At 46.0% G+C, this 13,414-nt stretch overlaps 1 protein-coding gene and 2 non-coding genes across 4 annotated transcripts; 2 read left to right on the forward strand and 1 right to left on the reverse strand.

Moving 5' to 3' along the window:
* Positions 1-1,844: 1,844 nt before the first annotated feature.
* SIRT4 (sirtuin 4) lies at positions 1,845-9,459 on the reverse strand. Of its 2 annotated transcripts, none has more exons than XM_072936133.1 (5): positions 9,268-9,426; positions 6,824-7,329; positions 5,939-6,233; positions 4,648-4,851; positions 1,845-4,218 (listed from the first exon to the last, which is right to left on the reverse strand). In XM_072936133.1, exons 2-4 carry the CDS (start codon positions 7,321-7,323, stop codon positions 4,699-4,701), a joined length of 948 nt encoding a protein of 315 aa, XP_072792234.1. In that variant the 5' UTR covers positions 7,324-7,329; positions 9,268-9,426; the 3' UTR covers positions 1,845-4,218; positions 4,648-4,698. The 2 variants fall into 2 exon arrangements, with proteins under 2 accessions (XP_072792234.1, XP_072792233.1); XM_072936132.1 differs by having other exon boundaries at positions 4,030-4,218; positions 9,399-9,459.
* A 1,385-nt stretch (positions 9,460-10,844) lies between these two features.
* Positions 10,845-10,985, forward strand: LOC115497454 (U4 spliceosomal RNA). The gene has a single exon (XR_003963025.1). It is a non-coding gene; the product is annotated as a U4 spliceosomal RNA (small nuclear RNA).
* Positions 10,986-11,581: 596 nt separating this feature from the next.
* LOC115497453 (U4 spliceosomal RNA) lies at positions 11,582-11,722 on the forward strand. The gene has a single exon (XR_003963024.1). It is a non-coding gene; the product is annotated as a U4 spliceosomal RNA (small nuclear RNA).
* Positions 11,723-13,414: the final 1,692 nt, after the last annotated feature.

The raw sequence follows: 13,414 nt of genomic DNA on the forward strand, positions 1-13,414 counted from the left end.
CTTTGAGAGCACTAGAATCATATTGAGAAAGGATAGAGAATTGCATTTAGTTCTTCTTTTCCTTGAAAAGGGGAGGGGATTGTGTCACAGCCAGACATTCCACTTTATGGTAGATTGAGTCCTGTTTTGTTGCTTATTTTTCCTCAGGTGTTTGTGTATGTGAATTTTCCGGAAATATTGAGTGCATGGAGCCCTCCATAGAAATCTTGAGGATCCTGGATGCGATCCTATCATATGGCCAAAATGAATCATTCAATCATTCATAGGGCTAGAGGAGCAAGATGAGGTCTCTCTCACTCACTAGCTCAGATTCCCTGAAATTATTGTTTGTAGAACAGTAAAGCTCCTAAGTAAATGTTATTAAAATCCCTTTGTGATAAACTTCATTGTAGAGAAAAAAATTAAAATATCATCACTATCTGGAAGGAACATTGCATTTTGAGCTGTATTATCATAAGTAGGGAAGATTGCTGGGGTGGATGGAAAGCATTTCAGAAACTTAGTATGAATTTTGCTTGTAACAGGACTCTAGATTTAAAGTGAGCAGTATATACTCTGAGGTGAGCGAATACTTCTGGCATTCAGCATTTGGAGCATGCTAGCATTCTGTAGATAAACCCCATAGATAGATAAATTGATTCTGTATCTGTCTTACTCCATACAGATTTTATAAGCCTGCCCTTACATTTGGTCCCTTCTCATTTCCATGCTGCTTTGGTGGTGTGGAAGACCCACCATCAAATCCAAACTTTCCCTGTCCATAGGGAGCCTTCCCACATAATGCAGAGTTGTCAGGCCCTAATGAAGGGCACAGGTGGGGAGGCTGAAGGGGGTGTGCAAAGCTGCTCATTAGGGCTTTGAGGAACATTGTGGGAAGAGTAGGAGCAGGGGTAGTGACTGCTTGAACTGCCAGGGCAGGGGATTTCAAGGAGCGCCTGAAGATCTACCATGCTGGCCTGTACTTCTGTTCCAAACCAGAAAGGGATTGCCTGGAACACAAGGTATCCCTGTGCTCAGCAAGGGGGAGCTCTGAGACCCCAGGATGCTGGAGGGAGAGCAGCTCCGTGGGCTCACTGCAGAAGTGAAGTCTCAGTCTCTTTTCTCTATTGTTTTTCTCTATGCCAAGATTTTTCATTCTCTGCAGGAAGAGCTGAATTACTCTTAACTACACGGGCATTGCACAGATGAAACAGAGTGCTCCAGCTGAGGTGAGACATGCAGAAAGCAAACAATTCTGCTGATGGTAACGATCCTGTGTGAGTTTCTGTTTGGGCCTGGAACCCATTCGAGACACTTGCACTGTTGCTTGTCCTCTTCAGGCTCAGCTTCTCTTTTTCTCTGGCATTGTCTAGTTAGTGGTGCAGAAGGGAAGAACTGCACTGGGGTGCCTTTCCTTGATGGGAAGGAAGATGACAAGGAGCTGCACACAGAATTGCAGGAACAGTCTGGAACAGTGGTTTTAAAGCCCATTTGGCTTGACTTTGCTGTTTCCCTGTCTGCTGCAAAAGCTGAGAAAGGGTGACATCCAAGGCAGTCACAGGGGAAGAAGCACACTCTATATGATAGATTTAGTCACCTTCACTCCACTCCCCACTGAACCTCCCAAGTTCTCCATGCCCAGGGTTTTGGGTCATTTCCCAGAAGTAATGAACAAGCAGGTGTGTCAATAGGAGCAATCCGACTGTAAAGTGTGGGAGGCTGCACTTACACCACAGGCACCAAACCTCTGGGACACCTGCATTCTGTGCTGCCCTCACTGGAGCTCAGTATGTGAAATACCTTCCTCAGACTGCTGGACTCAATTACAGTTTGCTCTGAAAATTTACCCAGAAACAAAGACGAGATTTGCCAAATAGGAAGTAACTTTTATTTGCTTTGCGTAACTCCAACCCCACTTTAAGAGGAGCAGAAGAAAAATCCATTGTAAGATACTCTCAGCTCCTCTATCCAAGCTTCAGGAGGAACAGTTGTAAGAAAAAGAAAAGAGCAAAAGCTGTTGATTCAGCTAATTTCATGTCCTGGCTTTTGGTGTAGGAATTTTAGGCTCTCTCAGGCATTTCTTATGTGAGTAAATTTAATGTTTAAGTTAAGGTGACTATGTTAAGAAGTGCTCTGATCCTGTTCTAAAAGAGGTCAATTTTAGTAGTGCTGGATCAACTTAGCAGAAAAAAGAAGGAACTTCTTCATCTCAGCCTCATTGTTGTTGTAGATATGCTCATTACCATATAGTAATAAACCAGGCACAGGAAATTTACTGTTATGTTCATTTATTCTAAATCATTGTCCTGGTGACTTAAAAGTACCAATCAATGGGGAATTGGAGTAATGACTCATCTGAGACTGATCCTGAAGAGACATCCTGACTCCTCTCCCACAGGCTCAGCTGCAGAACTGGAGGAGGCAGGGGTAGATGTGGGAGGTTTAGTTACCTGTCACAGAACTTTGATGTGGATAGTGAGAACCTCAGCCCCAGCTCCTCTGCTAAGGAGGCACCAACATCTTTTCTTACAGGAAAAGCCCCTACATGAAAACATGGTGTATGTGGAGATTCTGCTGCGCTTTAGGCATGATTTCTGCAATAGCTTTGGTTGGTGGGACAGCTGTACTGCAGACACAACAGCTTAAGATGGAGAGAGATCTGTGAACTCTGCTCACTGCCAAGCAGCAGAAACCTGAGTCATTGGAAAGTGGAGTCACCATTCAATGAGAGCAGAATGTAGGTGGGAGTCCTGAACTGTTCTTGCTTGGCTTCAAAGTGAAGCTGTCTCCTCTAACACAATACAGCCAAATCTTGAAATGTCTTATGCATCTTAATGCCCTCTACCTTCTGCAGAAATTGGATGCCTTATGTATGCCTTAGATTCTGTGCTTTATTTGCTCTCTCCTGGCATGGATTTGAATCGACAACAAAGCAAAAATTAACTTTGCATCCTGTGGTCAGTTGACCTTGCTTTGCTACTTGACCTTTTAGCAGATGACTCTGGCATCCTTGTTTCCAACTGCTTGTTACAGTTCGTGTCAAAATATTAGTCCAGGACATGTTACTTGGAGTAGGAGGGGGCACTTGGAAAACCCCAACAATTAAATCCTTCAGAGCTAGAAGAGGGGGAGTGGTAGTTTCATGAAGAAGGTCAGGTCAAAAAGTTAGTGTTCTAGTTTGTGCCAGGTTCTGTATTTTACTCTGGAAACAGTTTGACAGAGCTTACAATACCATCCTAAGGATCAACAAAAAATCACTACCCAGTAGTGATGGACTTCCTGTTAGGAGTGTGGAAATTGCACCTTTCAACAGAGATTATCTCCTGAGGGAGACCTATTGTACAGATTTAATTGTATTTCTCTCTTAATTCATCAGCTGCTAGTAATTACAACCTGCATTTTTGCGATGGAAAACCAAAGAATCTAAACTGGCTATTGAGAATGTACTTAAATCATGAGAGGGAGAGAAAATTACAATGCAAATAGTCTCAATCTTCTAAACAATTTTAATTGCAGCTATTAATTAATTAAATAATGCCTTCAAAAATGCATTCTGGAAAATGTAGTGGCCTCACTGAAAGTAGTGCTGGTCAGATTAGCTTCAAGTAACTCCTCTGGGATTTCAACAATATTTCATTTTTAAAGGGGTTGGATAGAAGCATTTTACCCTGTCAAACAACAGTTGAAAGAAATGCTGACTTCCCCTCCTTGCTGGAAGATGTCAGCCCTATAGCTTGTGCTTCCAAATAATCTGTTACAAAGCAGTGCTCTTGTTCAGCTTCTGTTTTGAACCTTCTTTTTTTGAAAGTGACCACTGCAGTTCCTCTTGCCTCTTTTTCCTCTTTGCACGCTCTACAGTATCCCACCAGTGACACTGGATCCCCCAGCAGTCCCACATCGCCCTCCTGTGCTACAGCCTCAAATTACCTGGTCAAAATCCCTGTGCCCTCCTTCTCCTAGGATAATTATAAGATAGGTATTTTTTCCTCAGACATGGTAGTTCAATTATCCTGTCCCACTGAATGAAAAGGCACTGTTTACAACGGAAAGGGAAGGCAGAAAAGTACTTTTTTTTCATCCTCATTCGGTTTCCCGATACGTGGAGATGGTTTCGGTGGAGAGAACTGGTGAGGCTGACACGTGTGAGGCTTGCTGCCCTCTCCTGGTGCCCTCAGCGGCTGTGCACTGCGTCTCACAGCTGCCTCTTGGATTGGAGTTTTCCCCTTTCTGAGATCAGTCCTGCAGTTGAGGAAGAAAGAAGCTTTACCGACTGAATTTATGATTTTAAACAGCAGTGTTTGATTTGGATTAGCTGGACCAATTCAATCAGGAACAGCTTTTGAATTGTCAGTTGCAAAGGCAACGGTTGTAATCAGGTTCTCTGGAACTACAGGTGATCCCCTGTAGTTTCCTGATAGTAACAAACAGATTTAAATTCTACACTACTGAGTCTTCTGGATACTCCTACCCAATTCCCTGGGAGTGCTAGCACTTACTGTGTTTTTTGTTTATGATGATGGGAAACAGCATCATGGCCCATCAGAGCAGACCAATTACAGATTAAAATTTACATCCACTTTTTGGTGCAGCGAGTACATCTCAGTCTCAGCATTTGTTAAGAACCCATATTCTTACCCTGAAAGGTGACTGACCAGGGAAGGTACTCACCTTGTAAAAATAACTTTAATCCTGATAGCTACTGAAGCTCAGCTGGTTGGGTCACTTGCAAACAATCAAAGGCAGCAGCTCTCCACAGCGGGAATTCAGCTTTAAGGATGCAAAATGATCTAACCTGGTGGGCCCAATGTTAAGGACTGCAATTGGCAGCTTCTTTTCCCGAGCAGCAAGAGCAAACCTGTAACCAGAGTACACCTGCAAAACAAAATTACAGGCAAATTAGGCAAAAGAAGAGTTAGAGAAATAAAATAAAATAGTTGTTGTTGGCAATGGGAAAAGGGCTGTACATACATATTATGTTAGGCAGCTGTACTGAGCTCAAGTAGGAGTACACAGAATAGAACAATTTTTAACCTCTCTCAGTGAAGGATTTGCAGTTTCATAGAAACTGAAACTTCAGAGCAGATTGAAGGGAAATGTCCTTGTCTTTTAGTAAATCTCTGCAGCAGTTTTTATTAGTTATCACAGGTACTTAAATGCTGCACTTTGATGGTTCCTGCATGGCCTAGCTTAGGTAGTACAAGAACAAACTTAAGGCATTTCAATCATTTCTGTACAGAGGATTATAAGCTTAGGAAGTGCAAGCTCAAGGAATTTGTATCCAGTATCCTGAAGCCAAGAGAATCACAATCAGGCAGCCTTGGTTTTATCTCCTTCTGGGAGGTGTTAAGAGTAAGGTTTTTTTTATGTAATAGAACTTGTTCCTAGAAAAAAATTATCTTACATAAACACCATTACAAAAGCTTCTATGGGTTTAGAAACTCCTGTTGTTTAGCTACCTTACCTTATAGATAAGAGGCTAGTGGAGAAAACACATGTGATACAAAGGACAATACCAAGCAGCAGGGATATTTCAGCTCTCTTATTGAGAAATGAATAAAGAATGAGAGGTCCTAAAACCTGGTATTTTACACAGTGTGCCATGAGGCCTAAAAAGCTACCAAAGGCTAAAAATTTCAGGTCAAAAAATGTGACAAATGAATTGTGTCATGTATCTTGTCTTTATGGACAATTGTGACCTGATGGAGGAGGCAGCAGAGAGAGGTCTGAATGGAGGTATTTACAGCAACATGAAGTAGACTGGCAAGAGAGTGACAGGGAAGCCCAAACAGGTCACCCATAAAGCCAGATTCCAACCAAGGTAAAAATAAAATACAAAGAAGCTCTGCAAAGGCTGATCTGATCCACAAGCCATTTGTAGTCCTAAGCTGTGGCACCAAGGATCCTTTCAGGCAGAGTAGCAGCAAAGTAGGAATGCAGTTTGGGAGGCAGACCTACTTACCTGCATAGAGGATCCTGCTATCAGCATGGAGTCCGATTCTGCCAGGCGCTGGTGTACAAAATGGACTTTTTCCTGGCTTACTGTGTCTCCAAAGAAGGTCACATCCGGCTTCAGGATTCCACCACATTTACGGCAGGCCGGGACTTGGAAATTGCGCACCTGCTCGTCCGTCAGGAAGACATCCCCATCCGGAGCCACACCAAACGCTTCAGCTTTCCAAGTAGGATTCAGAGCTTCAAAGTGCTCCTGGAGCTCAGAACGCAAGATTCGGTCTCCACAGGCCAAGCAGAAAACTCTGAAATTCAGAGCAAAGTCTTAATGGAGAGTTTCATATCAGCTGAAGATCTGTAGACTCTAACTTGTTCCTTAGGAGGCCTGTCATGATTTTCCACATTTATTTACCAAATAGTACAGGTCAAGGAGATGTCTTTCTACTCTGTTGCTTTGTAGGAATGCTCTAGAGGAAGTGCTTTCAACCCTGCCATGCATCCTCTCTCCCAGGTCATGCTGTGCTTTTTCATCTAGAAATTTTAGGTGATCCCAGACAGGCTGTAATGGCCCTTCTCTAATACACATATCCTATGGTCCCCTCATTCTCTTTTCTAAGAGGACATTTACTGTACCAAGGAAAGGGGAAATGGATGCAGGTTTCAAGGAAATGGATCCAAATAATGCTCCAAAAAATGGAGTGCTGGTCATGTTTCTTAAATACCATGCTGTGAACAACACTGGCTTGTGATCTTTTTCTCTACCCCGGCCCAATACCACCTGTGTGCCTGTCATCTCCAGGAATGCAGTGTGGACATTTTAGCTCCTTTCTCAGCAGCTGACACTGCAGCTGCCTGTCAGTCACCACTGACAACCGCCCTGTGCCAGCAGCTGTACCTGTGTATGCAGCCGTGCAGCTCCGTCACGCGCTGGCTCCCAGCTTTGGTGTGAAGGGCATCCACGTTCTGGGTCACCAGCCAGTGCAGCTTGCCCAGCTTCTCCCAGTCTCTCAGTACCAGGTGTGCCTTGTTTGGCTGGTGGGAGGAGAACTGGGGCCAGCCCACGAAGTTCCTTGCCCAGTAGCGCTGCCGGGCACTGGCGCTGCGGACGAACTCAGCGTGCTGGATCGGCCGTCTGTCTGTCCTGGCGTAGAGCCCAACGCCCTCGGAGCGGTAATCGGGGATCCCTGACTCTGTGGAGATTCCAGCTCCAGTCATTACAAACAGCCTCTTGGAGTTAGAAACAAAGTGCTGCAGCTCCTCCACTTCCGCGGGATCTGGGGGAAGACAGGCTGGCACGAAAGTCAGGTTTGGAGAGGCTCTGGATATAGAACGGGATCTGAAATGATGCAGTCTGACAGCCCTGAAAACGCCAGACCACTTCCTGGCAGAGAACATGTTCAGCTAAAAGGCAAGAACAGAACACATGATAGGTAAAAGGAAGCAAAAAGCACGTCCTTAATGCCATTTGCTTGTGATTCTCTGGGACATTACGCTGTTAAGTGTTCTTTGCTCTCTTTTTAGTAAAGAAACCAATTATTTTGGAAACATGAACTAAAGCCCACCATCTAAGTATGTTCTTTTGGAAGAGGGGAACACTGAGCACAAAGTTAACAACTCTGACTTGCAGGGTTGCTGCTGTTCTACCCTGGTGTGGAGGCTGGCTGCCTGAGAGGACTTGCAAAGAGCCCAGAAAGGCCTGTGCATGCAAAGTCTTTGCCAGGTATATGCAGCAAGCCAGAGAGGAAATGGCAGGAAAGCCAAGCACCTCACCCCAGAGACACTGGCTGGTTCCTCCCCAGAAGAGACCCTTGTTCTGCATTTTTAATTCTGCCTGCTCCAAATAAATCTTTTATATTTACCCCATTCTTACACATGTTGTAGGAAGGGAGAGAAAAACAGCCTTGAAATGTTTTTGTTTTTTTTTTCCTGAACAAAGGCCTTGACTGGAGTTACTCCTGTGTGGGTGTTTTGGTTGGATTTTTGTTTTTGTTTTTTACAAAGACCTGGTGCAGAACAGGCCTTGAATGGGACTGAAGATGATTAGGGCACTGTCTAAATGCCTCTGGCACCTCCTCTTCTGTGGGTGCCACCTCCCCAGAGTCAGTGGGAAGCTGGACAGACACTGCTTTGCTGGCAGGGGCCTTCTGAGAGAGAAGGGATCATCCAAAGTGTTTGGGGCAGAAGGAACAGCCTGGCAGGTAGGAATGGGAGGGACACCCTGCTTTAAGGGAGGAATGACATGCCCTGCTGGGGACAGGCAGGATGGATGGCTTTGCTGATTAAGTAGTCTGGAATTGTGTGCGGGACCTGTTGAGATGAGTGGATGGATTTGGACTTTGATTTTGTTTGGGCATTCCAGCAGTCTGCAGTTCTTTCTCTGTTTCACTGTTTTAAAACTATTTTTTCTGGGCCTTGTACAAGATGTGGAAGACAGAGGAAGAATTTTATTTACTGATAAAAGGGGACGATCTCCTGAACACCTAAACTTCAGATGTATTTAAGTATTGCTCCATTTACTGCAAGACCTAGTACTGGTGGGTAACTGAGGGATTAGATACATCTGAAGTTTAGGTGTTGAGCTCCAAGCATGGTGATACTAAATTGTTGCCAGTAGCAAAGGGTAGATTTGGCTCAGTTAGTCTTCAGTTCTTAAAGCTTTTTGTAATCATCATCAGTTAAAATGCAGGGATGATTGGACAGACTCCATAGTCTGAATTGCTTTTTGTATCTAAGCAGTGATTCTGTTTGCAATGATTTTTGCTTTGTTTTGCTGTTTAGCAGGAGTTGTGTTGGGCATTCCCTCTAAAGAGGTTTAATTTCCCATATGAATTAATTAGAAGGGACAAAGTGTCCCAATAAACTAATTTGCTTTGAGAGTAACTTGTGTCATAACGCTCCCCAAAGGCACTTAAGCCAGCTTGATGGTAATTAAATTGCTTTAACTGATGAAAACTCTTCATTCTTGCTCCTTATCATCAAAAGATCTCTCAGAAGCAAATGTTCAGAGGCAAAATGAAATAGAAATGTAATAGGGGTTGGCCCACAAGAGAGAGAAAGGAAAAATTACAGATACATATAGATACATTTGAAAGCTGCTGTGAACCAGGTAAAGACTATGGAAGAGAAAACGTTAAAGGATGGAATGTTTCTTGTCAAATACGAAGCTGCTTTTAAAATGAAAGAAAACCAACAACCAAAACACCTACTTTACATAACAACTGAAACTCTTCAAAGAAACCTACGGAGATCTGAGGCTAGAGTTTGTTTTTAGCACACACCCAAGATGCTCCACAGGAAAAGATCAGGCAAGGTTAAGGCAGAAGACAAACAGAATCTTACAAGCGGCTACAGGCCAGCAGTCCAAAGGGACCCCGCGCGTCTCCGGTGCTGTGCTAAGGCGGGACGGGTGCCGGCCGAACCGGGCCCGGCTGCGGGAAGCAGCGCGACCCGGGATAACGCCGAGCACTCACCGCTCATGGTGCCGCCCGGCCGCGGAAGGACAGGCCGGCCTACCGGAACCGGAGCCCTCTGGGAAATGTAGTTCACGGGAAAAAAGAACAGAGACTACAACTCCCATGCGTCAAAGGAGGGCAGAGGAGCAGCGAAAGGTGATCCCAGCATCCCAACACCTGAGACAGTTTGGAAACGCTGAGGGCTTCATAGCAGCTCTCAAAGAAACGTGTGAGGTTAAAATCCCAATTCATTTGATACAAATGCGTGTGATAGCTTTGATAAAATGCATTGTAGATGCTTGTCCTTATAAAAGATGTGTTTTCTTTTAACTGATAATAATATGTTTTAGGCTTAAAATGTGACTAAATAAATGATGGAAGAAAAGTCCACTGAGGGTTGTTAAAGACACGTGTAGCCTGGGAAATAGGGCAGTGCCAACGTGTCTGCTGCTAACTGTGCATCCTGGCAGGAATCCGTGTTTTTGCCTCTCTGCTTGGTGCAGGTTTCAGTCTCAATAATCACCTGATAATTTGTTTCATTTGCCTGGCAATAAGGAGTTTGCATTTGGTTTTGTGGTTTTTTTTTTTTCCTTCTTTTTTGTTTTGTGTTTGTGATTGCTTTGGGTTTTTGTTTGTTTGTGGGGTTTTTTTTTTGGTTTTTTTTTTTTTTTTCAAATGAGGCTAATATTTCTGAGGAACAAACAATATAGGGAAGATCGGACTGCTGTATGGTAGCAGCCTGATGCACTGGATGCCCAGCAGTCTTAGAGACAAAGGGCTCTTTCTAAAGATTTGGGTTGCTTTTTGAATGCATTCACCAAAGAGCTCTTGCTAAACAGATCAAAACATTGCAGAAAGTTTTAATCCTTTTTTTTTTTTTTCCTCTTACAGTTATTTCAAAGACCAGGTGAGCCTGAGTGTCTGTGTAGCAATGTGTAATTCTGTGATCACAAGGAAGAAGCGCATCCTGCTCGCTTGGTGTGCAGTGCCACCCTGTCTGTTCCTCTGCCCTGGGCTTAGGTGTGGAGTGCAGCCTTGTTTTGGGCAGCGTCGTAAGTCTAAACGACTTTGAGTTATTTACACTTTAGGAGTTTAAACGTGTCTTAAACTGTTGGGTGATGACTTTGCTTTGGTGGCACCCTGCAGACGCCGTTTCTCCCTCGAGCGTGCCCCGCCTCGTTCCGTGCGCTCCCTCCCGGGCTGGAAAAGCGATTTGTGGCCAGTGCCCCCGGCTCGAGCAGCGCTCATTACCATAGTGCCCTCCCGGCAACCTCCGCGGGTCCCGGCGGTGCCGCCGGCTCCCGCTCCGTCCCTCCGTGGCCTCCCGGTGCATCCCCGGGCAGCGCAGGGCGGCGCGGGCCGCGGGCGGGGGCGGCGGGCGGGGGGCGGCGGGACCGGCCGCACCCGCTGTGAGCGCGGCGGGGGCGCGGCGGCCGTGGGGTCGGCGGGGCGCGGGGCCGGGGCAGCCTTGCGCAGTGGCAGTATCGTAGCCGATGAGGGTGTTCCGAGGCGCGATTATTGCTAATTGAAAACTTTTCCCAATACCCCGCCTTGACGACTTGAAATATAGTCGGCAATGGCAATTTTTGTGAGCCTCTTCGGAGGCGGATTATGTGTGGTGAAAGATAGACACGCGAAGTTAATTAAATAGGCATGGAGTTGAGGATCTCGGTCTTAAAAATGCGGATTGCTCAGCACTTTGGTTACTCCAAGTCTAGTTTCATTGATCGTTCCTCAGTCAGCACCTTTGAAACAAGCAGAGAACTCTTGATGTAAAGCGCGCTCAGTTTATTAAGCCGTGTCTCCTGCTGGGGCAGGCGGTGGGGATGCTCGGCAAGGACCCGTGCTGGGTGCGGCTCCCCGGCGCTGTGGCCGCTCGGGGCTGGCGGGGGCTCACGGCCCGCGGTGCTGGGGCTCGGTACGGCGGGGATGGGCGGAGGGGGCCCCGTTCCGCGCGGGGCTGCCCGCCGTGACGTCACGCATACTTTGCATATTCCCTCCCAGCAGCCTTCGCGGGTGTAACGGGGGCCCAGAACGGAGGGCAGAACGGAGCGCCCCGGTCCCGGCGGGGCGCGGAGGACGCGGGGCAGGCGGGGGGCACAGCTGGGAAGGTGCAGGCGGGAGCGGGCGAGCGGGGGGACTCGCCGTGAGCTTGGCGGCAGCCCCGGGGCGAGTGGTGGCAGCGGCGGGTTAGCCCAGTCAGCTTTGCGCAGTGGCAGTATCGTAGCCAATGAGGTTAATCCGAGGCGCGATTATTGCTAATTGAAAACTTTTCCCAATACCCCGCCATGACGACTTGAAATATAGTCGGCATTGGCAATTTTTGACAGTCTCTACGGAGACTGAATAGTCTGGTGAAAAATAGACTAAAGTTAGCTCAGGTGATCGTATTGTGCTGTGCGGTCTTTTCCTTGGAGGCTGCAGGGGGGTGTCACGGATGATAATACGGCTTCTGTTCATTTAGTGCTGCCAGAGCGTGCTGCTGCTAAAACCGCGGTTTAATAAAATGAGGGCGCTCTTACGTGAAAAGCTCCTTTCTTTTTTTCTCAAAGTTACTGAAAAAGGAATCGGTCAGTGAAAACGGGAGTGGCTTAGGTGCTGTAGAAAGGTTCCTGGAGTAGCTCTTGTTGAGGAGAATCCTTAGGAGATTAGCCTCTCACCAGGCAGGGAGGAATCCAGGGGGAGTGAAAGTCTGAATCGTGCTTCCCCAGCTGCAGGAGTCCTCTAAAACCCATTAGGGAACACTTAGTGTACTAAGCACTGTAAACTCCATTTTGTGTGCAGTTCTTTATTGACATCACTTGCTTTAAGAAAAAGACATACAATAGAAAAATGCTCCTTATTGTCAAAGAAATCACAAGCCTTTGCTCTCGATAAAGCAGCTGCTGGTGTCAACTCCTATTCTATAAGTAAACTGCATCCTTTCCTAATTTGCAGCAATTGAACAGCTAGGCAGACCCTGCGGAGGGAGACTAATGACCACTGCACACTGGCCCCGCTGAGGCTCCGCTGCAGCTGAGAGCAGCTGCTCTCTGTCACTCTGTGTGAGTGAGATGTACCTTCTGGTGCTGACAGCTTGCCTCTGACATTCTCTGTACCGGCAGAGAATCAGATCCACGTGTGCCATCCCGATGCTCCTACCTTGCTGATTAGACCTTGAGCTGGGCAGCTGCTTGAAACTTTGGTAGAACAGAAAACTTAGTAGTGAACATCAGCCTCTTAAGAATTACTATTATTTTTTAAAATGACGTTCAGTCATGCTGGGGTATTATACACAACAGTGACCAAGAGTGACAGTGAAACCTCATAGATTGCCTTTGTCCCCCCCATTTGTTCCTATTGCCAGCAATATCAATTGAAACCAAGCTCTGAAGCATAGGGATGCCATTACCCTTTGGCAGAATAAGCCACACTGGTAAATAGCAAAGGCATATGTAGTGTGCAGTGAGTCATACACTTCAGGTAATTTCTTGATTCTTATGAACTGTGTTGATAAGTATTGGATTTATTGCTTGATTGTTTCTCATCTTTGCTGCCAGAATTGTCTGTGATAATGCCTTGGTGTGGTGCTTTCAATCTGCATTGCAAAGTCACGTCCTACATCTTATGCCAGAAACCAAGTTTGTTCATTTTGCTGTAGCAGATCCTTTCAACAAACGTGAAGTTGAACCTCGAATGTGGGAGTTGCATGCTGTGATTTACTGCTATTGCCTGAAGCCTAAAGCTCTGACTGAAATTTTTTTCCTTGCATTCACCTGAAGAAAGAGCAAAATCCCCTTGCATGATGTTCATGTGGCACAGCACAGAGGGCACACACTGCAATGAAAGTGCTGCCATTGCTCTGCAGTTTCAAGCCACTCTCTGGAAAGTGCACAGGTAAGTTCTAAACATGCCTCACAGGCCAGTGTAGCTTTATTCCTCTTCTCTGACACAGAGTGCAAATAACAATGCTTTTCTTCTCTGGTATTATGAAATGAGCTTGGATCACTCCTGTTTGGCAGCCAGTCTGAAATGACAGGGCACAGGAGGACAGT

Source organism: Taeniopygia guttata, chromosome 15 (assembly GCF_048771995.1).
Source record: "Taeniopygia guttata chromosome 15, bTaeGut7.mat, whole genome shotgun sequence".
NCBI lineage: Eukaryota > Metazoa > Chordata > Aves > Passeriformes > Estrildidae > Taeniopygia > Taeniopygia guttata.